The sequence below is a fragment of the Schistocerca gregaria genome, chromosome X, assembly GCF_023897955.1.
Source record: "Schistocerca gregaria isolate iqSchGreg1 chromosome X, iqSchGreg1.2, whole genome shotgun sequence".
Taxonomy (NCBI): Eukaryota; Metazoa; Arthropoda; class Insecta; order Orthoptera; family Acrididae; genus Schistocerca; species Schistocerca gregaria.
Genome location: NC_064931.1, coordinates 328,119,453 through 328,145,891, shown reverse-complemented (window position 1 = coordinate 328,145,891; position 26,439 = coordinate 328,119,453). Strand labels below are relative to the sequence as shown.

Here is a 26,439-nt window from a genome sequence, read left to right as displayed (position 1 = left end):
AAATGGCGCGCCGGTTCAGCCCGTCAGTATTGTTGCGCCTTCCGAGGGCTGTTCGGACGAAAAGTGTATATAGATGCGGATATGGAGAGGCACGTGGTCAGTGACTGAATATACACACATTAAAAAAGTTTTGCATCATCTCGGTTCCGAGAGTCCCGGGACATGTACAGAAAATTGGAATAGAGCTCAACATGAACATCAGATCCGCATTTTTTATTGCTCATGAAAGCCATACATTGCATGTTGTATCATCATACAGCGAGACCTTCAGAGATGGTAGTCCTGATTTCTGTACACATTGGTACCTCTAATACCCAGCAGCACGTCCTCTTGAATTGATACATGCCGGTATTCGTCGAGGCATACTATCCATAAGTTCATCAAGGCACTGTTGGTACGGATTGTCCCATTCCTCAATGGCAATTCGGCGTAGATCCCTCAGAGTGGTTGGTGGGCCACGTCGTCCATAAACAGCCCTTTTCAATCTATCCCAGGCATGTTCGATAGGCTTCATGTCTGGACAACATGTTGTCCAGTCTAGTCGAGCGATCTCGTTATCCTGAAGGAAGTCATTCACAAATTGTGCACAATGGGGACGCGAATTGTCGTCCATGAAGATGATTCCATCGCCAATATGCTGCCCGTATGGTTGCACTATCGGTCTGAGGATGGCATTCACGTATGTACACTAGCTTCTCAGATCTCTAGTGCTACGTTATCCACTAGAAATGATGTCCATGTTTTCGAATCAGGTGTTTCCATTGAAGCGCATACCTGCGTTGGATCCTATTGAAAATTCCTTTAATGATTACAACCACTACTCAATCATATTTCTGGCACTCCCATATCTCGAAACAAGTCACCTTTCCCGAACCTAGCTGCTACAGTAAAATTCCAAATTGGGTTTAGTCAACCCTCACGCATCTTGCAACTGCTCCCATTTGTACAGCTCCACCACCTTCTGCAACCCCCGCAGAAACAGAACAACGTGACTTAGCGCGACAGGACCGTGTTTTGACCATTCGGCGGAAATGCGGGCAATGTGGTACGTCTCCAAACTAGATACAGATACTACAGTCCGAAGCAGATCCGCGTCCATTCATATACTTAAGAAAAGGGGTTCGCTACGCTTTCAACTACCTAGTTTCAACTCCCCCCCCCCCTCCCCCCCCCCCCCCCTAGTACGACCCTATCCCGCACCGCACAACACCACTGTCACGCTCGGATACTACGATACACTAGTCCGTTCAGCTATTGCGCTGCACCATCCCTCCGAAACCGTGTCCGGCAACAGTGCTATACCGTACTGTGCGAATACTGGGCTGTACCACCCCGTCCGAAACCGAATTCATGTACAGCCCCAGACTCTACTGCATGGACATTGCGCTCACTATACCGTCCTAAAACGCGTCGATGTACTTACGGGGGGAGGGGGGGGGGGGGCAGTCACCTTCCCTCCCACGGATGCATGACAGCCGCAACCGATCAGTGTTCTGTCGTTGTTGAAAGTATCGACATGGATTCCTCCAAAGTGCTTAACATACCTCAACTATTAGGGAGAAGGACGAGACCAACCGACGAACGCGTTGGTTTATGATTACTACTGGAGAACTTGGACAATCTTGTTTCTGACATTGGCAACATAAATTACACGCATAATTGTACGCTACTTAGCAAGAACAATTTAAATGTGCTTACTCCTATTACAGAACCGTTTTACGATGACATTATGGTATTTAAAATCTGTGATCAAGGGGACTGTCAGGAGCTGTTAGAGAAGGGACGATCCGTAATGTTAAAGAAAGAAATGTGTGGCTCATTTAAGTATTATCTATGTAGTAAATTCTCCAAGTTCGTCACTGCAAGACATGGTGTCAAGTCGAAGCTACCATTTCTCCTACATGGAAGCGAAAGTGTGACAGCAACAGGAATATTGGACAAAATCGCCAATGAAGCACTGGAAACCATTTCGAAGAAGTATAAAAATCCTGTGGCTATACCATATAAAGTGGAAGTAGCCGACGTTAAATTGAATGCTCTAATAGAAGAGTTACCTGGAATATTGCAGCAGCTACTTGTAGACGATTATTACCTTTAGGATTTAGACATAAAGCAAGGCTTTGCCGGGATTTTTAATAAAATGGAGATGTGCGACTACCTAATATAGACCAACGACTTCTGCATGGATGGAGACCATCAGGGAAGCAGTAATGTGATTTTGGACAACGATAAGACAGCTGGAATAGACTGTTTAACGTGGATGAGCTCCAATTGTAGAGTAAAGGTATACAGGGAGTTACAAAAAGGTACGGCCAAACTTTCAGGAAACATTCCCCACACACAAAGAAAGAAAATATGTTATCTGGACATGTGTCCGGAAACGCTTACTTTCCATGTCAGAGCTCATTTTATTACTTCTCTTCAAATCACATTAATCATGGAATGGAAACACACCGCAACAGAACGTACCAGCGTGACTTCAAACACTTTGTTACAGGAAATATTCAAAATGTCCTCCGTTAGCGAGGATACATGGATCCACCCTCCGTCGCATGGAATCCCTCATGCGCTGATGCAGCCTTGGAGAATGGTGTACTGTATCAGAGCCGTCCACAATAAGAGCACGAAGAGTCTCTACATTTGGTACCGGGGTTGCGTAGACAAGAGCTTTCAAATGCCCCCATAAATGAAAGTCAAGAGGGTTGACGTCAGGAGAGCGTGGAGGCCATGGAATTGGTCCTCCTCTACCAATCCATCAGTCACCGAATCTGTTGTTGAGAAGCGTAAGAACACTTCGACTGAAATGTGCAGGAGCTCCATCGTGCATGAACTACATGTTGTATCGTACATGTAAAGGCACATGTTCTAGCAGCACAGGTAGAGTATCCCGTATGAAATCATGATAACGTGCTCCATTGAGCGTAGGTGGAAGAACATGGGGCCAATCAAGACATCACCAACAATGCCTGCACAAAGGTTCACAGAACGTTCACACAAGCACCGAAGTTAACATTATCTTCCTTCAATTGGGTCAACTGGCGGTGAATCGAGGAAGTACAGTACATACTGCCGAAACTAAAATGAGCTCTAACATGGAAAGTAAGCGTTTCCGGACACATGTCCACATAACATCTTTTCTTCATTTGTGTGTGAGGAATGTTTCATGAAAGTTTGGCCGTACCATTTTGTAAAACCTTGTATAACAAATGTATATGTCAAATCACAAGTCCAGGAGTAAATAAAGTTATCGCTAACCATATTATAGACTTTATAAAGTGTCCTGATACGCGACTAGCGGGAACTTTTACGTCTTCTTTGACTAAGGAGCATGGCATTACCAGGCTGGAGGCTACTATATACAACTACAGAATGGATCGTATGTTCGGCCCAGTACAAAGCTATTTAAGTGTATCAGACACTAACAAGCAGTATTTACAATGTGCTCCACTTTACTCTGTGCCAATTGCGTGTATTTGGTGTCGGCTAACTAATAATTTACAGAGCAGTTGCTGCGTGGTGTTTGACAACGTTCTGCAATTTGTCTTCTTGGGTAGTAAGAACACCCGAAAATCGACTGGTGTGCAGGTAAGTCTGTCGGACTCTCAAGACCGAGAAAAGCTTATAAGTTATGCTCTGTCTGCATACAGTTTTAATTATCTGCCTATAAACTACGCAGAGATTCTTAATACAGACTCCAACAAAGTCAATATTAGTATTACACAGCAGTGTTATTTTTAAGCAGGAGAAACTTATTTTTTTCAGTCTAGAACTCTGTTCCCCACAATACCGTCCGATATAGATATCGCCGAAATGGGACTGGTTGGGACTGGTCCCTACTGATAATGTTATACCCCAAGTCTTAAGAAAAATGACCAATGTATCAAACAGACTTAAACCATTCCCCATTAAAGAAATTACTCCTTCAAGTGCAGTTAATGTATTAAGTGTACGGAAACGCAAACTGGAAATGGAGGACCTCGAAGTAAAGAAAAGGAAACTGGAGTATGTGGAGAAGACAACTGCCATAAAGGAAGAATATAAGCTGCATTTGGGAAAGGAAGAAGCTATTGCCGATGTGCAGGCCAAGTTTACGTACAGATTTAAACATTCCGTATGGAAAAATTTGGCTACGAAGGGCGAATACAAAATATTGGCATTTACAGTAAACAGCATGGAAACTGGTCACGTGTTGGTACTGGCTGAAAATAGTGGAATCGAGAATGTTTACTATATTAAGGGATACACGAAAAACGTGTTTATTAAGTTCTGTTCTCATTTGGATAGGTCTAAGAAGGATGGTTATATTCTATCTAAGTGTGGCGAGCTGGATGTTGTCCATCTAGCAACTGAACAGCCATTTTCCGATTTTAAAACTGATGGAATAACTACATTTAGTGGACGCTCGTTTGCACAAGTCGTAAACGTAAAGTTCTATACAGAAGTTCTGCAAGAATTGGAGCAGACGAGTTGCCGACATACACACAGGAAGACGTGGAACGCTTTAACAAGAGCGTCATCGAGGAGATACGAGGAAAAATTTTAATCCCCGAATGCTCTCGCTTAGAAGATGACTGAGCACTATGGGACTTAACTTCTGAGGTCATCAGTCCCCTAGAACTTAGAACTACTTAAACCTAACTAACCCAAGGACATCACACACATACATGCCCGAGGCAGGGTTCGAACCTGCGACCGTAGTGGTCGCGCGAGTCCAGACTGTAGCGCCTAGAACCGCTGGCCACCCCGGCCGGCTCTCTTAGAAGAACTGCAGGGAGGAACAGAGCTAATAAATAAAGCCATAAAACAAGTATTTTACAGGTAGGAAATTAGATATGTATTAGAATTCGAGAATATACCTTCTCTATATTTGTCAGATTAGTGGTTGGAGAAAGAAATAGATGATTCAGATGTGGATTTAAGCTATAAGTTAAAAATTAAATTGGATATTATTAAAGCTACACCTAACAAAAATAAGGAAAGGAAAGAGTTGTTTTCTGTGTGTAAATGTATATGCAAAAGTTAATAAATATGTTGTAAGAGGATATTTACCTGTCTAATTCGCTAACCTAAAAAAAAAAAACCTAGAACATTTCCTACATTCATCGATCTATGTGCATGTATTTCGTATGTTGGATGTTGAACGGTTGGATGACCTTGAAAAGTAGTTGAAACTAGGTAGTTGGAAAACGTAGCGAACCCCTTTTCTTACGTAAAGAATGGACGCGGATCTGCTTCGGACTGTAGTATCTGTATCTAGTTTGGAGACGTACCACATTGCGCGCATTTCCGCCGAATGGTCAAAACACGGTCCTGTCGCACTAACTCAGGTCATTCTGTTTCTACAGGGGTTGCAGAAGGTGGTGGATATGTCTTTCTCCGACTTCTCTTCTGTTCCGACGTAAATTGGAACGATCACATGCGGAAAGCTGTAGAAATGGGAGCAGTTGCAAGATGCGTAGGGAGTGATTAAACGCACTTTGGAATTTTACTGTAGCAGCTAGGTTCGCGAAAGGTGACTCGTTTCGAGATATGGGAGAGCCAGAAATATGATTGAGTAGTGGCTGTAATCATTAAAGGAATTTTCAATAGGATCCCACGCAGGTATGTGCTTGAATGGAAACACCTGATTCGAAAACATGGACATCATTTCTAGCGGATAGCGTAACAGAAGAGATCTGAGAAGCTAGTGTACATTTTCTAACGACCTCAAACGCCCCATCATCAACTACTGCTGTTTGTGTTCCTTCTCAGTCAGTCATCGCTTATTGCTTTGTGGATATATCGCAAGACCTCTGATATGATATCGAGACAGAATGCGCTACAAATACTATAGAATTATCTAACTGGGGCGGTGTGAGGGAGTCGCTAATGCGGCTTACATACCACATCCCTTAGCCGAATCACTTTCAAAATGAGGTACTTCTATCACGAGGTTGCATCGTGAGATACGTGTTGGTCTGATAATACACATTCCTACGTTCACTGTCAGGTATTTGTCCAGAAAAATCCACCTCATTCAGAGGTAATGTCGAACCTCGATTTGTAAAGCAGGTATAGCTTTTAACATGGATACTTGTGTGCAACTGCAGAACCAAGACCGCTTGTGGCAGTGGCATACAGTAGTTGTTGCGATCGGTTTTTTTTTAACATCTGGCCGATTACGTCTCTCTTTCTAACAGACAGTGGTAGCACTCGCAAGAAAAACCTAAGGGGCATGCCCACCCATCGTTGATTTTCGGTCAGTATTATTTTGCATCGTGTGGAATCACTTATTGGTAAAGTATTATGCCTAGCAGTAGTAGGGGGTGAGTGGTATGTTCGCATTTGAGCATCAGGCTTATAATGTATGTGGTTATGTTCCGACATGTGTAAAGGAAATGACTATGTCCAGGTCGGAAGGGTGGTACAGATATTTCCACTTCCAGTGCCACAGCCATCAACAGAGTGCATTTTCCGATTCTTCACTCATTGTCGAATGCCGTTCAGCTGAGACCGCGATTGTAATATTTAATTGTAAGTACAGGGATAAAATATACATGTGATCGATTTCTTAGTATAAGCATTCTACCTGTACGTGCTCGGCCTGCAGCGCTGGTGAGCTGTGCTGGGGTGATTCACGTTCCCCATTAACGGTAGGAGCTGTCAGACTGGAGATGATTGTTGGAGTGTACGAATGTATATGAATTAACCGTATTGTCCTCTAGACGACCATAAAGCGAACTAATACTTAGTATGTGTTGGATAGCTTTCATGATCGCATGGAAATTTGAGAATGAATATGGAGATGCGTTTGCACTAGATCGTTATTCCCGCCCATATAATTTGTTCGGTTGACTGCTTCTGCACATTTCGCGCCTTTATTTAGTTGAGAGGAGATCGATTGTGGAGTGTGCATCTAGCATGTGGAAGACACATTTGCCGGTTCTCTAGATATGAGAAACACTTAGTTGATCTTGTAAATTACAGGAATAATTTCGAATCTGTTACATCGCCAACATCGGTATTGGAGAGTGGAAATATCATTTTTCGTCTGTTTGTTTCTAGTTACTCAATGGTCTAGAGCACGCTCCACCTAGCTAAAGTTTTGGGTTAGTACAGAAATAATTCCGAGTCTAAATATTCGGAATTATGTTGCGTGAGCGATATAGGTTGGATACTTCTGTGTGCAAACCATGCGAAAATATATTTGTTCTTGTAATCCCAAAGTCTGGAGATGGGTGTAGAAAAAAGCAAGCAGGGATGCAGGTCTGGACCAGAAACAGTAATGCGTTTGTATCTAGTGGGAAATGGGCCAGTTTCACGCTCTAATATTCAAGTTCCTGTCCTCAGTGGGAGAGCAGTGTAATTGGGTAAGCGTCTTTCCGTATTTGACGATATGTATGGCACTTTGTGAGGTATAGTTGTCGGTGCAATATGGCGATCAGTGTAAAATAGCTTTTTTGCCACTGAAAGTCGCGTCTGTAGAAAGAAACAAAGATGGATGGTGCTTCCCTAGGACTGAGGAGAGTCGTGGCATATAGCCAATGTGAGTGTGGCATACCATAATTTTTTCGAGTGCTGTGCAGATATAAAGGATAAGTGCATTGTTTGTGTAAAATGTGTATATATTGCATTGTAAAGTTATTGTGGCTTATGTTGTGTAAAATGTGTGTATACTGTATTGTGAAGTTAGTGTGGTCTATGTTGTGGCATGACAAGAGAAGATGACTGCATGTGATACATCTACATCTACATTTATACTCTGCAAGCCACCCAACGGTGTGTGGCGGAGGGCACTTTACGTGCCACTGTCATTACCTCCCTTTCCTGTTCCAGTCGCGTATGGTTCATGGGAGAATGACTGCCAGAAAGCCCCCGTGTGGGCTCGAATCTCTCTAATTTTACATTCGTGATTTCTTCGGGAGGTATAAGTAGGGGTAAGAAATATATTCGATACCTCATCCAGAAAAGCACCCTCTCGAAACCTGGCGAGCAAGCTACACCGCGATGCAGAGCGCCTCTCTTGCAGAGACTGCCACTTGAGTTTGCTAAACATCTCTGTAACGCTATCACGCTCACCAAATAACCCTGTGACGAAACGCGCCGCTCTTCTTTGGATCCTCTCTATCTCCTCTGTCAACCCAACCTGGTACGGATCCCACACTGATGAGGAATACTCAAGTATAGGTCTAACGTGTGTTTTGTAAGCCACCTCCTTTGTCTCCTTTGTTGACGGACTATATTTTCTAAGGACTCTCCCAATGAATCTCATACTGGCACTCGCCTTACCAACAATTAATTTTATATGACCATTCCAACTAAAATCGTTCTGTACGCATACTCCCAGATATTTTACAGAAGTAACTGCTACCAGTGTTTGTTCCACTATCATATAATCACACAATAAAGGATCCTTCTTTCTATGGATTTCGCAATACATTACATTTGTCTATGATAAGGATCAGTTGCCACTCCATGCACCAAGTGCTCATCCGCTGCAGATCTTCCTGCATTTCGATGCAATTTTCTAATGCTCTAACTTCTCTGTATGCTACAGCATCATCCACGAAAATAAGCGTGGAATTTCCAACACTATCTACTAGGTCATTTATATATATTCTGAAAAGCAATGGTCCCATAACACTCTTCTGTGGCATGCCAGAGGTTACTTCAATATCTGTAGACGTCTCTCCATTGATAACAACATGCGGTGTTCTGTTTGCTAAAAACTCTTCAATCCAGCCACACAGCTGGTCTGATATTCCGTAGGCTCTTACTTTGTTTATCAGGCGACAGTGCGGAACTGTATCGAACGCCTTCTGGAAGTCAAGGAAAATGGCATCTACCTGGAGCCTGTATCGCTGTTTCTGGAATCCATGTTGATTCCTACAGAGGAGATTCTGGGTTTCCAGAAATGACATGATATGTGAGCAAAAACATGTTCTAAAACTCTACAACAGATCAATGTCAGAGATATAGGCCTATAGTTTTGTGCATCTGCTCGACGACCCTTCTTGAAAACTTGAACTACCTGTGCTCTTTTCCAATCATTTGGAACCTTACGTTCCTCTAGAGACTTGCTGTACATGGCTGTTAGAAGGGGGGCAAGTTATTTCGAGTACTCTGTGTAGAATCGAATTGGTATCACATCAGGTCCAGTGGAATTTCCTCTGTTGAGTGATTTCAGTTGATTTTCAATTCCTTGGACACCTATTTCGATGTCAGCCATTTTTTCGTTCTTGCGAGGATTTAGAGAAGGAACTGCAGTGCGGTCTGCCTCTGTGAAATAGCTTTGGAGAAAGGTGTTTAGTATTTCAGTTTTTCGCGTTTCAATGCCATTATCATCCCAGAATGTCTGCATATGTTGTTTCGGTCCACTTACTGATGCGACGTAAGACCAGAACTTCCTGGGATTTTCTGTCAAGTTGGTACACAGAATTTTACTTTCGAATTCACTGAACGCTTCACGTATAGCCCTCCTTACAATAACTTTGACATCGTTTAGCTTCTGTTTGTCTGAGAGGTTTTGGCTGAATTTAAATTTGCAGTGAAACTATCGTGAGGGATGTATAGATTGAGCACATCGCTAACCGCGAGGGTATGAGAGAGGTTTTTTACGTGGAAAATTATGTCTGCTAGAGATACTGATAGTCGTTCAACAAGCATAGCCGTCATGAGGAGACATTACCTGTACATCAATCGGTGTCAGACTGTAGCAGCAATCGTAATATTTAATTGTAGTTAGACTGGTAAATATGTTCCTGGCTTCCAAAATTCTTGTGAGTCTAGTATGTACTTGATGATTTGTAGACAACTTTGCGGGTTTAACTGTCAATGAACTTTAGAAAAATAATTTTACCACTGAAAGTCTCGTCTGCAGAAAGAAAGAAAAGGTGGATGCTGCTTCGATACTAGCGGCATCAGTAAGTCGGCGGGTAAATTAGATAAGAGCCAATCATAATGCTAAATTCATTCACAAGACGTCCTTTGTGCTGGGATATAGGAGCCTCTACATAGTGGTGAGGATGTTTGCATATCTTGAGAGCAGGAAAGGTATCATATTAGGACCGCTGGGAAGAGTGAACTCGATGTTATTTTCGTAAACAGGTTCTGTTAGGGAATGAATTTCCATGCATACAAGCTGAGACATCACAAAAACTCCTACAAAAGCTCACATTAAGTATTTCTGGGACACTATGCAATTTACTAGAGTTCGACGTGGTTATTATTTTAGATAGCCATGTGGCTTCAGTATAACATTAAGAATGTTGCTAGATATGCTTGCGATGGTATGTAGCTAAACGCAGTGATGTATAAGCCACACGTCACGCATGGTCCATTACAATTGCTAGGGAGAAAGCAGCTTGTGCTTTTCTGGAACAGATTTCTGCAGCGTCGCTCGGCAATGAGCTCTTCGTCGGACCACAGGTAGAGGGAGGGTTCATGCCAGCAGTTGTGAACACGCATACGTAGTCCACCTTGGAGCGCCTGCACTTTGTATATAGGTCTTTGTTCCCGCCTGGGCGCATCATCAACAGCGCCTAGGTGAACACGAATTTCGATAGGAATTTCTCAGGTGTTGAGTATGAAAGGGATGCCGCCACCTCATGTGTGTGGGACTGAACGGGCGCCTGTGTGTGGTTTGACAGGTGATGGCCGCATCACTTCGCGTGGCTGTTGGTGCATCTTGTCTTCTGGGAGCATGTGCGGTCCAATGGATAGGGATCGGCGGGTGGTGTATGCACGTGTCTGTCACATTATTTTGCGAGCGGGTCTGTAGGCTGTGCTATGAGCTATTTGGATAGTTTACGAGTACTGAGCGTGTCTACACATCACTGTGCTGCATTATTTAAGAGCAGTTTTCAGGTCTGTACTGAAACTATTTCGGTAAGTTAGGAGTTGTTTGCGTGTCTGCAGAGCGTTATTTAGGAGAATTTACAGGTCTGCAGACTGTCTATTGTGACCCCAAGCATGTGTTTTGTATCAGTGTGATAAATATACTCTCTTCCTAAATAAATTGTTCCAAAATAAATAAAGTACACTCCTTCCTTACTCTCTCCGGTAGCCCAGCACAAGCTGAGTCATTTTTGCGTCATTTTCCCCCTCCAAACCACCATCCTGGATTATGTCACAGGAGGTATGAGAGCACCTTCTGGTGGCAGTACTGTGTACTCGGCCAGTTGGACCCTAGATCTCTTGGTGGGGACACTATGCTAGATATGGGCGCTTTGAGTAATTGATACTGCGTCGGCCAGCAAGTCCAAACGTATCTTCTCGTTGAGTGGGATTAGATTCAGTTATTGGTTCTGTTCGGTTCGGGAAGGTTCAGATCAGTTTTCAGTTCTCATGGCTTGGGCGTTCCACCTGCGAGGTGGATCGTTAAAGGTGCTCCCTATGAAATTAGAGAAGTACTGCTGATAGTGTGGGTTGTGTGTTAGGACGCAGTGTCGTTTGCTGAGGTAATTCCAATACCCTAGTACTGACTTATGGCCAGAATTAAAAAGATAACGGATTGTGTGGCCACAGATCAATGTCACAGAGTGAGTTCTGGTGGTGGGGTAAAAAGACCCTTCCAGGAATAAAAGTGTGTGGATGTCGATCTGAGCGGGTGTTTGGTGTGTAAGAAACGCCAAAATGCGCCGCACAAGCGTCCAGACAACGGACACAGGACCACAGTGGAACCGGTGGTCGTCTGTGTCGTCCACTCCACAGCGGTTGCAGAGTGACGAGTCGGCTTGATGGATGCGATGCAGACGATATCGGTTAACTTGTTTGCCATTCACTGTGATATACCACATTGACTGGACGTCGAATTCAAGAAAGTGGGTGTGGACCACTTTCCATATGTGCAGCCACACATACTGGGGATACTTAATTTCGATGGGGTTGGGTGAGCGGCATTGTTGTAACGCTTGGTAAACTGTTTTCGTCTGTAACAACCGTGTAAGGGGTAAAGACTGGTAGACATAACTAAAGTAAAGGAAAAATTGCCAGATGTGATAAAAGGGAGAGGGGGTGGTTGAGACCAAAGCTGGGCAGACAATGACACTGGCGCAAGGTCTTGGAATAGGAACCCAATGAGGCTTTGTCGGCAACAGTGCCATAGTCTGAGTTGGGAGCTGATGTACAGCGCCGGGACTCTGGTCGGCACATGTATTAGTCCCACACCACCATGGTCCCATGGGAGTGCAAGAGAGTCGTACTGCACTTTGAATAACATCCACGAGCTGGCGAAGGAGCCCAATGCCATCAACAGATGTCGAGTCAGTGTCGAGTCAGGATACCACATGGTATGCTTGTGGTATACGGGAGGAATGATAGATATTCATATATTGGGGGTCTTGGATAATGTCAAGGGCTCATAGCTGGTGATCTGCAAGGCTCGTAGTCTGCAGCAAACACTTACCTTTAATAGCCGTTGATTGATGGAGATTGGCGTTGAATTCAATGCCAAGACCTCGAACCACGGTGGCGACGCTAAGGGGGGCGACGCTTCTCTCTCTCGTAGGCCCTCACCAATGGGTAAGACCTTCGATTTGGACACGCTGAGCCGGCCAGGGTGGCCGAGCAGCTCTAGGCGCTACAGTCGGTCGCAGGTTCGAATCCTGCCTCGGGCATGGATGTGTGTGACGTCCTTAGGTTAGTTAGGTTTAAGTAGTTCTAAGTTCTAGGGGACTGATAACCTTAGCAGTTAAGTCCCATAGTGCTCAGAGCCACGCTGAGGAAGCTGCCCGACCCTTCGCCGTAAGTCATCAGCCAAGTCAGCGCTGCTCGAACTTCATCCTCACTGCACAGGTAAAGAACGAGGTCGTCGGGCAGGCCATACAGCAGAAACGGTGCCCATGCAACTTCATACCTTCTAAGCGTCGGCGCAGTCCCTGGAGCAGGGGTTCCAAAACGAAAGTATATAAAATAGTGGAAAGGGGGCAGCCTTGCCGGACATATCGAGCTATGACATAGGGGGCGTAAGGCGGCCATTGTACATGATTCTGGAGGTCGCGTCGCTCAAAAGGCGCAAAATGACTGTGGTTAAAACCGCCAGGGAAACCCATACAGGAGTGGTCTACATGGTTGAAGGCCTGGCTAAAGTTCAGCGATGCCAAGGCACCAGCAAGACGTTGGTGAAGAGCAAAGGCTATCATGTCCCTGTAACGTTAAAGGACCGAACATATATTGTTGTTGCCTCCTAGGGAAGTCTGGTCGCTGTAGGTGACGTATCGTGCGACCTTCTTAAGTCGCGATGCCAGCAGCCATGTAAATATTTTCATACCGCTGTTCAACAACATGATTGGTCGATAATCATGGATTCCCAATCGTCTGTGCAATTTGTGAACGGGTATAACGATGCCCTCGAGAAAGATGTTAGGGATCAATGTCGTCAGGGCCATCAGCTCTTGCACGATGGTCGTCCATGTGGAAGCCAACAAAGAATTAAAACTTTTGTAAAATTCGATAAGGATAGCATCGGGTCCTGGGGATCTGTTATCAGATCCCGCCTTGATAGCATCGAGTACTTCATCTGTGGTCAGTTCTTCTAGGAATTCATGCGCTACCTCCAGCACGAGAGTGCTCCTAGTAAGTCGTGCGACCTCTGTGATAAGTTCCACGGAATGTGGTACAGCTGTATACAATCTGGCGAAATGATTGTGGAGAGCGTGGCCGATGGTTTGTTGGTTCTCATACAGGTGACCTTCCGCATCAGTGAGGGCATGGATCAGAGCCCTGCATCTTCGTTGTCTTTCCTGGAGGAGGTAGTACATCGATGGATGTTCTTGAAGCATACGACTAGAGGTCGAAGATCTGACTACTGTGCCTTCGAGGTGACGGCTCATGATCAAGGAAATCTGTGCCTTTGTTCTGTGTGCCACCGTCTGTCTGGCTGGCGAAAAAGGCATTGTCGCACAGTGACGAAGAACTGAATAAGAAAAGTGTAATGCATTAGCAAGCCATACCTTGGCTTCCTTACCATAGCTCATCAAAGTTTTAGGGATGGTTGGCTTTGCGCAGGAGAGCCCACAAGATAAGGTGGAGTCATAGGCGTTATCGTGCCCATGCTTCCTCGACCATATAGCGACAGTCTGGGAAGGTCAGGCTGGCGACGTTGGATTTCCACAGACCATGACTGTGCCACACACGCTGTCAGGCGAGAGTACGTCGCAGATGTATACTTCACGGTCTGAAAAGGACATGGGCCAGACTTCTGCATGTCGGGTGCCATCAGCAAGTAGGTGGGTGAGGTAGGTACAGTCTATGGGGCTTGACGAGTGAGCGGTGTAAAATGTGTAACCCGGTTGGGTTCCGTGGTGCTTTGTCCAGGTGTCAATGAGTTGCAGGCGATCGACGACCAGCGAGAGAGCTGTTCAAGGTGAATTCTGTGGGAGTTGGTCAGCGAGTCCTTATATCAAGTTGAAGTCTCCATCGAGCGCCAAATCCTCGTCAAAGAATGTATGTCAGTCATGACGGCGTCTAGTCATACGGTACGTAGATGTTGATGATATGCACGCTAAATAGGGTGAGGGCCATACCCTGTGTAGTTGGGAGATATGCGACATCCTCCGCAGGGAGCCCGTCACATGGGAGGATGGCGACGCCACTACCAGTGTCAGAGGCGTGAGAAATGTAGATGGTGTACCTGGTGGGTACTTAGAAGTCAGAAACGAACACCTCCTGTAGGAGTGCAATGTCTACACTCACAGGGTAGATGATGTCTCAGAACATGGCCAGTGTGTGAAGGGCTCAGGTCGTGGTAAGATTCATTGTGGCGGCACGATATTTCTGTGTACAGTCGCTTGCAGTTAATGCAGAATGCGTGATGGAAGCAGCCTGCAGGTGATGACGCAGTGGGTCAGTCGCAGTGGTCGTGATTACCGGCAGGGTGCCTCCGTGAGATGCTCTCGCTATGACATGCTGGTGGTCTGATCCGCTCCTTCAACATCATCGGTCCACGATACTGTCGCCAAAGACACAGTCGTTTGCTGTCGTAGCGGGTGAAGCAGGCGTTGTGGCAGTAGCTGCGGGGGATGTGTCGTCCTCATGTACTGCCAATACTGATTTCGCGTTCTGGACTGAGAGAGGATTCTTGACAGGAGCAGCGTCAGGAGTGGTCGTACCATGTGACTGGACGCAATATGGAAGGTCACCATCAGACATCCGGTCGTCATCTCGCGAGGTCATCTGAAAGAGGGCGTCATCTGACGATGTTCGTCGGCATTTCTTGCGCTTCCTGGGCGACCGCTGTTTCCTAATGTGTTCTTCCAGATCAGAATGTGGTCGCCCATCATCTGACGCTATACCCGTCTGGGTGAAGGCAGCAGTCGGCACGACATCTACTTCGACGTCCATGGTTCGGACAGGGTCGTCCTCCACGGTCCTGAGAGTGAATGTTTCCGGTGCGAGCACTGGGAGTGACGCCTTGCTGGTTTCGTCGCCGTGTTGTGGTGCAGTGGATGGCGTTGATGGTGCTTCAGGCATATCCTGAAGTGACATGGATGGGCTTCGTGATCTGCCGGACGCCATTTAACATTGCATAGATCATAAATGTTTACCACTTCTGCGCGAGGTGACACAAAACGTTTCCATATGGCTGGAAAGCGGCAATGACCACCTCCTGAGGCACCTCGAACGGTAGCTCAAACACACGCAAAGTTCGGAAACCGATTCACGCGTGGACCACTGTCACTGCACCTACGTGTCCATCAGAGTGTTTAAATTTTAGTCCGGCGGCGTATCGTTGGACAACTTCAGCGCACAGCGCTTCGTCGACATCTTGATGTATATAACACTTCCTGTGATGGAAAATGTATTCCGATCACGTCCACGGGGTTCAAACGCAGATCCTCTGCTGTGAACTGTTCAACTTCAAACGCTCTTGGTCGTGGATGTTCGGCCTGAAACGTTATTTTGATCGTTGCACGGCGGTAAGAATGCGCCACGAGGTACAGTAGTAGTGGACTCTATAACGCGAGTACCGCGGCGCGAAAGTAAACAACGCCGAGAGCGGTGCGCTTGGCCTGTGTGCGGAATAGTTTCGCACGCTATCACGGTTGAGAGCCGACTGGCTGGTACTGAATTAAGTTATCAAGATATTACGCTACCGATGCCGCTATGCACGAACGTGCACTGAAGTCTCAACTGTACCTAATAGAGTTGCTCGGAAAATTTCAAAGCCGATTAGCTCTGTAAATTTATGACAAACATTAAAAACAGCCTATTTCTCGGCACTTCTTAACCGTGTTCCACACGCGTGGTTCACTACGGTACAGGAAGCAGCCTCAGCCATCTTCATACTGCGTATTAACATCTCGAAAATCAGACCACAACAGTGCAAAGGCTGGCGATAACTAAAGCGTGATTAAGAAAAACGTAAGTGGTAGCTAATATATTTGAATATCTTAAAGCTTTATTTAACGTAACTTACTAATAATATATCTAATACATAAGTACGACCTACACCCAAGAGCGTAACAACACCAGTCTATGTGTGCTACGGCTTCTGTGTAATCATCGCGTTTGTGTTTTTTTACATCAGGTTTATTCTTATGATGAACGGAGTATAGTTTCACTCAAAAGAATGAATGAATAATTCAGCCGATACGGAAAATAACAACCGAATGAGTCGATTGTTTTCATTCATTCTCTCTCTCTCTCTCTCTCAGAGAGAGAGAGAGAGAGAGAGAGAGAGAGAGAGAGAGAGAGAGAGAGAGATTGTGGTGATCTAGTGGTCTGTTCTGTTCTTGTTCATCATCTAAGTCAGCATACTGTTTACGTTTGAACATCAAATGCTGATGACTTGCATTTGCCTATTGCCATCAAGGAGCTCGCTTTCGTCGCATTGGTTCCTGAGAGGTGTATTGATAACAGTCGGTTTTTTGTAAGCACAACTTGCGACGAACTTTGAAAAGCTAGGATTTTATCGCATGAAATGGTTAAATCCAAAATATGTTTGAAAAACCCTATGTAATTGAGACGAGTACCATCCACGAGGCTTATAGAGATTTGAAACTTATATCATCAAAGAATATAGTGCTATTTGCAGCACTTATTGAGGAACCGCATCTTATTATTCTCTTCGAAAACGGAATGCATCTGTCGGTGAAGTAAGGCAACAGACAGTACCATAGATACACTCTCGTGAACCCCATCCGTCAAGTACATACAGGGTGTTTCAAAAATGACCGGTATATTTGAAACGGCAATAAAAACTAAACGGGCAGCGATAGAAATACACCGTTTGTTGCAATATGCTTGGGACAACAGTACATTTTCAGGCGGACAAACTTTCGAAATTACAGTAGTTACAATTTTCAACAACAGATGGCGCTGCAAGTGATGTGAAAGATATAGAAGACAACGCAGTCTGTGGGTGCGCCATTCTGTACGTCGTCTTTCTGCTGTAAGCGTGTGCTGTTCACAACGTGCAAGTGTGCTTTGGACAACATGGTTTATTCCTTAGAACAGAGGATTTTTCTGGTGTTGGAATTCCACCGCCTAGAACACAGTGTTATTGCAACAAGACGAGGTTTTCAATGGAGGTTTAATGTAACCAAAGGACCGAAAAGCGATACAATAAAGGATCTGTTTCAAAAATTTCAACGGACTGGGAACGTGACGGATGAACGTGCTGGTAACGTAGGGCGACCGCGTACGGCAACCACAGAGGGCAACGCACAGCTAGTGCAGCAGGTGATCCAACAGCAGCCTCGGGTTTCTGTTCGCCGTGTTGCAGCTGCGGTCCAAATGACGCCAACGTCCACATATCGTCTCATGCGCCAGAGTTTACACCTCTATCCATACAAAATTCAAACGCGGCAACCCCTCAGCGCCGCTACCATTGCTGCACGAGAGACATTCGCTAACGATGTAGTGCACAGGATTGATGACGGCAATATGCATGTGGGCAGCATTTGGTTTACTGACGAAGCTTATTTTTACCTGGACGGCTTCGTCAATAAACAGAACTGGCTCATATGGGGAACCGAAAAGCCCCATGTTGCAGTCCCATCGTCCCTGCATCCTCAAAAAGTACTGGTCTGGGCCGCCATTTCTTCCAAAGGAATCATTGGCCCATTTTTCATATCCGAAACGATTACTGCATCACGCTATCCGGACATTCTTTGTGAATTTGTGGCGGTACAAACTGCCTTAGACGACACTGCGAACACCTCGTGGTTTATGCAAGATGGTGCCCGGCCACATCGCACAGACGACGTCTTTAATTTCCTGAATGAATATTTCGATGATCGTGTGATTGCTTTGGGCTATCCGAAACATACAGGATGCGGCGTGGATTGGCCTCCCTATTCGCCAGACATGAACCCCTGTGACTTCTTTCTGTGGGGACACTTGAAAGACCAGGTGTACCGCCATAATCCAGAAACAATTGAACAGCTGAAGCAGTACATCTCATCTGCATGTGAAGCCATTCCGCCAGACACGTTGTCAAAGGTTTCGGGTCATTTCATTCAGAAACTACGCCATATTATTGCTACGCATGGTGGATATGTGGAAAATATCGTACTATAGAGTTTCCCAGACCGCAGCGCCATCTGTTGTTGACAATTGTAACTACTGTAATTTCGAAAGTTTGTCTGCCGGAAAATGTACTGTTGTCCCAAGCATATTGCAACAAACGGTGTATTTCTATCGCTGCTCGTTTAGTTTGTATTGCCGTTTCAAATATACCGGTCATTTTTGAAACGCCCTGTACGTTCATCTTCCTTACGAAAACATTGAGTTCAGTGATTCACAAATGCACATCGTGTTAAATCACAGAATTTCAGTAACATAGGAACTCCACTGGGGGTGTTGGGTGCCCTATGTACAATGTAGAACAGTTATTTATGTAAGGAATCGCTTAAAATCGCCTGGATATTGGACCGCTTTCTGTATTATGGTTAATGACTGGAGTTTAACATACTGCTCAACATGTAAAATTATCATATTATTCTAAACTAAAGACTTCCATGCTGCTTCTGCTAAGCTACAAGCCTTGGAAATTCAACTATGTATACTCTGCAATATTTCATACAGTGCGCTGTGTAGTATATCTCACACCACTCTCAATCGTATCTTTCCTATTCCATTCGCTGGTGGAGCAATGGGGTACTTATTATGTGCCTTCATACATTAGGTGTTCTCCATCAAGTAACTTTAAAATGTCCAAGTCTTGTTTAGCTGTCCAGTTTCTATGCTGCAGTATGGTTTGTTATGGAGAGACTCAATTGTGGTGGACATATCTTAAACTACTCTTTGTTGATGTTGTTAAGTATGTATTGGAATATAAAGTTCATGTACATGATTTCTGGTCGGGGTTAAATACAGTTCCAGGATGTCACGACATGAGCAAAATATGGAACATGATATCGGATTTCAACTGGATTGAAGAGTTCCTAGTAAGTAGCATGTTGTCCTTAATGGTGGGTACTAATTTCATTGCTTTCAGTACTATATTCACCGTTTTCAAGCAAATTTCAGTGTTGTCAATACAATATTCGTTTTAAGGGAAAAATGCTACACCTAGAGATGGACTTTAAACTTTTTTTTTATTCCAATTTCATTGACTTTGGTATGGAAGTGGGAGGGGAGATTGGAGAAGATCTGGCAACAACACAAAGCACGCCACAACCAGAGCCCGGCCAGCCTATCTACTTGTGATATACTTCTTAACAGAATGATCCATATCGACATTCGGCGGCTATGACGCAACGTGCTTTTTGTGGTCTAACAAGGGGAGCCCACATACTCATCACCGAATTCCTCCAAATGTATGGTATCATCAGAAATGAAAGTGTCAGAACTGGGAGTCCAGATGACAAAGCGTTACGAAAAAATTGCATTTTTGGCGCAGATCTGGCGAAGCATAAGGCATTAAGACGTTTAGTACAGTCGAAAAAGTTCAGTACGGTAATCCGATGGTCGCCGGGTCGAGTCTGTGTGCAGAATCTTTTTTATTTTCAATTTTTTACGTTACTTACACTGCAAATAAACCGAAATAGCGTTCACTACATAGTATTTATTAATATTTTCATAAACGGCAAAGAAATATTCGGGATTGCAAATAAATTTGCAAGACATTATTATAGTTACAGCGTCCACGGGGCCTCTGTAAGTAATCTGCCAAGAAGGGATTGTAATGAAAGCCTCCGGTACTTCGTATGCCGTTAATTTCATTTCGACTTTCAAGCAGTTCTTGGCAGCTGCACACGGACATTACGTTGCCGGTGCAGGTAAAATGTAGTCATCAGCCCTTGGGGACAACGGTAGCTACAGCAGCGGAGCTCATTCGTTTACTAACTCTCGACTCCTTTCCATGCCGTTTACGAAAATATTAGTAAATACAACATATTCGGCATTATTTCGGTTTATTTGCAGTATAAGGAACTTAGAATCTGAAAATTAAACAAACTACAAATACCTTTTCGCAGATGGACTCGACCTCACGACCCGCAGATTGCCGTTTTGAATTCTTTCCACTGCACTAACTGCTGCGTGGGTACTACGCTAACATAAATAGCTCATTCCTTGCCCGTCGGCGACAAAAATACTATTTTTTAAACGCTTGGACATCTGGAGCTCCTATTTCTGTCACTTTCATTTCTGGTCAAGCCTTGCATATATCTCGTACCATAAATTTGCCATAAATCGGTGATGAAGAGTAGTTGCGATCCCCTTGTAAAACATCTTCCCTGGCCAGCAAGATCACTAGATCTCTCGCCAGCTAAACCCGTATGGGACCTGATTAAGCGGGAATTCAAAAGCTGAACAGTCAGCGCGTTGGAATGCCACGCACGGGGGCCTGTGTTCGATTCCCGGCTGGGGTGGGAGATTTTTCTCCCCTCAGGGACTGGGTGTTGTGCTGTCCTTCATCAACATTTCATCCCCATTGTCGAGGGGCAAGTCGCCCAACGTGACGTTGCCATCAGAAAGACCTGCAGTTGGCGGCCGACCTTTCCGCCTGGGAACTCCTGGCCACTGACGCGGTACGATCATTTCCATTTATCCAAGCGGGAATTTACTCGTTCTCCAAAGCTTGCAAGAACCATTGCTGAATTGCAACAAAACTTGCAACATACTCGGGATAATCTATCGCAGGATGTCATACACGCCTTTATGATCATTTGCATGTGTGAATATACGCCTGCGTTGCCATCAGTGGTGGAGTGGTGAGGGAGAGGGGTACGCTGTGTCTTGGTGCGAGTGAGAGGACATCTTTACTGTGATATGTGTGTTTCATTTGAACTGAATTCGTTATCGTATACTCCTACAACGAAGAATTACCTGTCACCTCACCTCGATAAAATGACATTGTTCTTGAGGGTGTTCCATTTTTTCTGGCAGTGTATAATTTGGGATGGACACGTTTGGTGAACAATCGCGGCTTACTTTGCAATAGGGGTGTATAACAACTGCATTGAAATTAAATTAAAGGAATAATTGCACATAAAATCAATGGAACGCAATGATGTAATATGATACCGGTATGTGTGAATTCATTTCAGAAATGCTAACCCTGCAATGTTACGAGTATTTCATCTCCATTGACGCATTTCATTTATTTTCAGTTCATCGAAAATTAATTCAACTGGTACGGCAGGATAAGCCAATGTCCTCTCAGTGATGTGATTCTCACAAAACTGTAGGAATAAGTCTTTCTGTAGTGTTATTACTGACACTGGATATACGATGCAGGCCTCGAAGCGTCCTGATGTAGTTCCGTGTTTAACAGGACTGCCAATAGTAAGGGGGAAATCCAGTTCCATGTCCTTGTATCGTACAATTTTTCACTAGCAACGACATATAAACTACATTTGAGCTCCTAAATGTACTTCACTGACATCATTTCATGTCGCTGCATTTCGCTCATTTCACCTCATCGGTTCCGTTATATTATGTCAATGAATTTAATACAATTAAACTGTAGAAAGCATTCAAAAAACAACCAAATCCTTCCAAGTCGATTAAATTGTAGGACACATTCAAAGAAAAATAAAATTCTTCAAAGTCGATTAATAGTATCGATCAGCAACTGTCGATATTGTTTTTTAATAACACCGGATATCGATAACTTTCATGCCCTTTACCCAGCTGATATACACGCCGGTCCAAGGGCTTAAAAATTAAATTATTATACAGACGAAGTTGAAATCTTAGCTGGTGACAGCTGTTCTATTCGAATTAACATCAGCTTAATTATGGCAGCCACAGTTACGAGGAGGATACCTATGGTGGTAAAAAATGGTGGCGCCATTCAAGTACGAAATCTTATAACGAAGAAGGTATGCCAAAATTCAATGTATCATGATAAATTCCTAACTTCGTCGTTAGCATGCATAACATATATAGTGTATTGTATTTTTGCCAACGTATCTTACAAACTTGAAGTTGACGACAGGTTAATACGTTTTAACCGAATCGTCAGAGACTAAGAATTGATGCGAAGTCTGTGTGTTAATAATTGGTTTTGGCCAGCTGTTGTTCAACCCTGTGTATCATTTTTGATAGTAAGCGATACCTATGTTCTATTTAGTACTTCTTAGGATGACGTCATTGGGATGCTGAGTACGCTCACTTTCGTCTTCACTCACAATGTAAACTTCTAGTTGGAACAATATGTTTGTGGGATTCATACCCATCACTGTTAACAGAAAAACAAGTTTGGGTCTGTTGACATTGATTGATGGCAATATAAGATCTGTCTGCCTGATGTATTGTACGACTGCAGGCTAAACTCCCCTATATTATTTTTTACGTTATAGGAGAGAGTTAGTATTTTTGAAAAGTGCTGAAGAGTGTATAGTCTCCATAAATAATGGTATGTAGCTTAGACAGAGAAAAGGGCTCGATAATATTGTTGAACTTGTGTGTCTGTGGAGAATATCTCTCTGCTGTGTATGCTTCGTGATTCTCAGCTAGGTTTTTTGTTCCTTTTGGTAGCAGCATCTTTTTAGATAACAGAGATATTTGTTTTTCATGCATGTTCTGGTACGGCGTGCAAATACTTTTGCTAAGTAACATTTCACATTTACCTTAAATAATACAGCTTCTTTTTAGAAACAAAGTTCTCTAGCTGTGACAGACATTATCTTGCCCATGAAATTAGCAGTATTCCTATTTCTAGTATGTACAGTTCAGTGAAATGAGGGTGTAGAAAGCACAGAATGCGGACAGAGAAGTCAGTTGATGGATGGGTCAAGAAATTTTGCTTATCTTTCATCAGATAGATAAACAGGGACTTATAAACAGTTGAGGACTTCAAATGAACAAGCTTTAAAGAAAATTGTTTCCGGGAAAAAAATTTCAGTTGCGGAAAACAAAATTTCATAGTGGAGGTACAAGAAGTTTGAAAGTGAAAGGAACGCATGTGCATTAGGAACGGGAAGTACAAGAAGTCAACAGAACAGGACTGCAAACCAAGAAATGGTGCCAGAAATGAGAAGAGATGTAATTAAAAGTATCACTTTGATGATTATACCCACTGCATGGTAGAAGTGAAGGTGAATACGGTAGTAGTTGGAGTATTGATGGTGAAAGTTTGTGGTAGCAGTACTCAGTATTGTTTCCCTGTGAGTAGATCAAATTATAACAATAAATGTGTGTGGCTTAATCGCTTGGTGCAGGGCTTTAAATTGGATGTTACTAGTGCAACATGTGCCTACCGTACCCCAGTAGTCCTAATGGGGAAATGGGAGCTACAGTTCAGCATAGAATATGAACCATGTGTAGTTACTAGTGAATCTTCACATCACAAGAGGTGAAGGCTAGTTTAAAGGCAGACTGAAATATTGTACGGTCCAACCAGGATTCAACCCCACAGCATTTTGGTCTCCTGGCATCATTAGACCTCCAGGCTCGACAGAGGATCAAAGAGGTAGAATGAAAGCTATATACTGTCATAATGATGTGATTGTTTATGCTGTATCAAGCAATGTTCACATAAGGCAGAAAACCAAACAACAGAATTATGGTTGACGGGTTGCAATTTGTGGAATGTAGGAAAGAGAAGAAAGTTTGGGGAAGTACTCGGCAGGTAACAGGAAGCTGCTGCAGTGGTGGGTGGTCTTACATGGCTAATTTCAGACTGGAGGGGAGGAGAACTCAACATATGGTTGACAAAAATATTGCAGTTCCTATCCTTTGTAAAAATGAAAGGGAAATATTATAGTGATTTTACCTTATTCTTGAAGGTGGGATTTGAAGCACAGTCCAAAGAAGAGTCTTAATCCTCCTACAAGGCCCACTATGATCATTCAGGAAAAAATTGAAACTATTTAAGTGGGGGGGGGGGGCAGAATTAAAGTGCTTGTTGTCGTACTTTTACAGCCTGTGTGTTGTAAATATTACCAGATTAGTACGAAAACAGCTTTTCAGTGTGATAAAAAAGAAAATAATAATAATAATTACAATTTCAAAGTAAGGAAAAAGAGTAGTGATCTTTGATAGGTCATTACAAATTAACATTTATGGTATGAAATAATGGTGTAACTGAAGTGAAAGTATTAGGTGTTCTGTTAGTTATTTTGAGTGACACACACAGGACTGTATCAGAAATGAAATGGCAGGAACACTTCTTACAGCCTTTCCTTCATAGCTAAGCAGGTAACACACATAGGAAAGAAACTCCTTATAAAAACAAAACTGTTCTTTAGAGTTGATATCACTTAATAAGTATTGATTTGTGTGGTTTGGTATTAATATTATTGGATATCTTTTTTTAGTAAGAAAGAAGGTATATTTAGAAAAGCAATAGCTATATTAATAGATGTTATAAATAAGCTGCCCTTTATAGAGTGCAGCACATGCAACTTAGTGGTGTATATTTCAGCTGCCAAGGTGGAAAAAAATTATTTAATGTTAACTAAATGATAACTTACGATCAGTCTTATAAGGAAGGGAACACTGAATGGACAATTGAGGTGTCAGGAAACATTTAAAATAGGACACAAAATAGAAATGTCGAACATTTGTAAGATTCTCATACCAAAAACAAGTGAAACTAATTTCAAATGGTCAGGCTTTAATCATAGTGTTGCTGTTGTTAAACCATTATGCTGAGAACAATGTCATTGACAGTAAAAATCGATAACACTGTGAGGCAAAAATGTGGGCATCTGCTGATGTCGGATAAATACATTACAGAAGTGTCTTATTCCACCCATCTGCTTTAACCCGTGATGATGTCAATATGGCGGAAATGGCTACTTCCAGCATATACGAAGTGACGTCACTACATACACAGACCAACAAATGCGAACAAAAGGAAAAAATTACACAATAATGACTCACTCCAAAAATAAAATCAAACTAATGGGACAACCTCAGAAAATTGTGGGTTTAAGGCAGGGACAAGCTAAATGTACAACAATAAAATTTAAAAAAAAATGTGGCTTCATACCAAAACAAATAATAGCCAAAAAAACTTTAAATCACAGAACTCTGCTACACTGACAAAACCACAGGAATCAGACATTTCCCTTGACCTATATAGCTCAACTGTAATTATTGTTACCAAACAACCAACAACAACTCCGAAAAGTGGAACCAAAACCAATAACTCAAAAACCCAAATATGCACTGCATAATTTAGACGGAGATTTAGAGTCCATTAAGGAATTGTCCTTAGTCAGCATACTAAATATGTTAGAGTTCTTTCATGTGGTACCAGTTCTACTATGTCTTAGTACATGTAATTAATTTGTATGTTAGAAATGTTTGGCAGTTCTTCAGCACACATGCATATTCCGAGGTCTTGTCATACAACAGTGTGTAGTTGTTTTTTTCCCCTTTTCTTTCTTTTTTTTGCATCAAATAGTTTCTTGTGTTTTTGTTATTATTTTACTTTGTGTATAGTTAAGTTTTGTATGGGATATTACATAAACACAGTACATCCAATTATTGATTGTTATTAACATGATACCATTTCAAGCATCTAGTATGTTATACTTGATACTGCCTTTGTTGACTATATGATGTATACAATAGAGATGTTGCACTGTTCACAGGCAGAAGTGCTCACTGACTTTGAAGCTCAGCATAAAATGCCAGTTGCAAAACGTGTGGTAAGTGTTAAGTTGTATAAGGTGCACCTTTCCCTTTTTTTCCCCTCCATTTCCTCAGCTGGATGGATAGTATTGAAAACTAGAGAACAAGAATGAGGATTTTTTTTGTTTTACTAGATAACAATTTGCATTTCTCTTCCAATTATGAGCCAGGTGTATAATTAAGCTAGGGTCAAGGAATGCGATGATTACAATTGTCCTAATATCAAATAGATATGACACTTTCAAAATTGGACTGGTGTAATTGACCATAATGTTGTTATTGCAAGAGTGGTTACTAACAAAAAAGTACGGGGATTAGGAAATCAGTTAGAACAGGTGTATAATCAATAACATCCAGTCCAAACTTATTAAGTCTTTAAAATCTGTCTCTGCAACTACCAAAAATTTAGAAATTCAGAGAAAT

At 43.1% G+C, this 26,439-nt stretch overlaps 1 protein-coding gene across 5 annotated transcripts in view; it reads left to right on the top strand.

Moving 5' to 3' along the window:
- Positions 1–22,000: 22,000 nt before the first annotated feature.
- LOC126299468 (isocitrate dehydrogenase [NAD] subunit gamma, mitochondrial) overlaps positions 22,001–26,439 on the top strand; it is a 115,256-nt gene continuing 110,817 nt past the window's right edge. For 3 of the 5 annotated variants that reach the window (XM_049991392.1, XM_049991390.1, XM_049991391.1), the window contains exons 1-2: positions 22,021–22,253; positions 25,977–26,033. In XM_049991392.1, the coding sequence (XP_049847349.1) occupies positions 22,170–22,253; positions 25,977–26,033 (141 nt within the window). In that variant the 5' untranslated portion in view covers positions 22,021–22,169. Of the gene's footprint in view, positions 22,254–25,976; positions 26,034–26,439 lie in introns of all 5 variants that reach the window. The other 2 variants (XR_007552814.1, XM_049991393.1) reach the window with 2 other exon arrangements.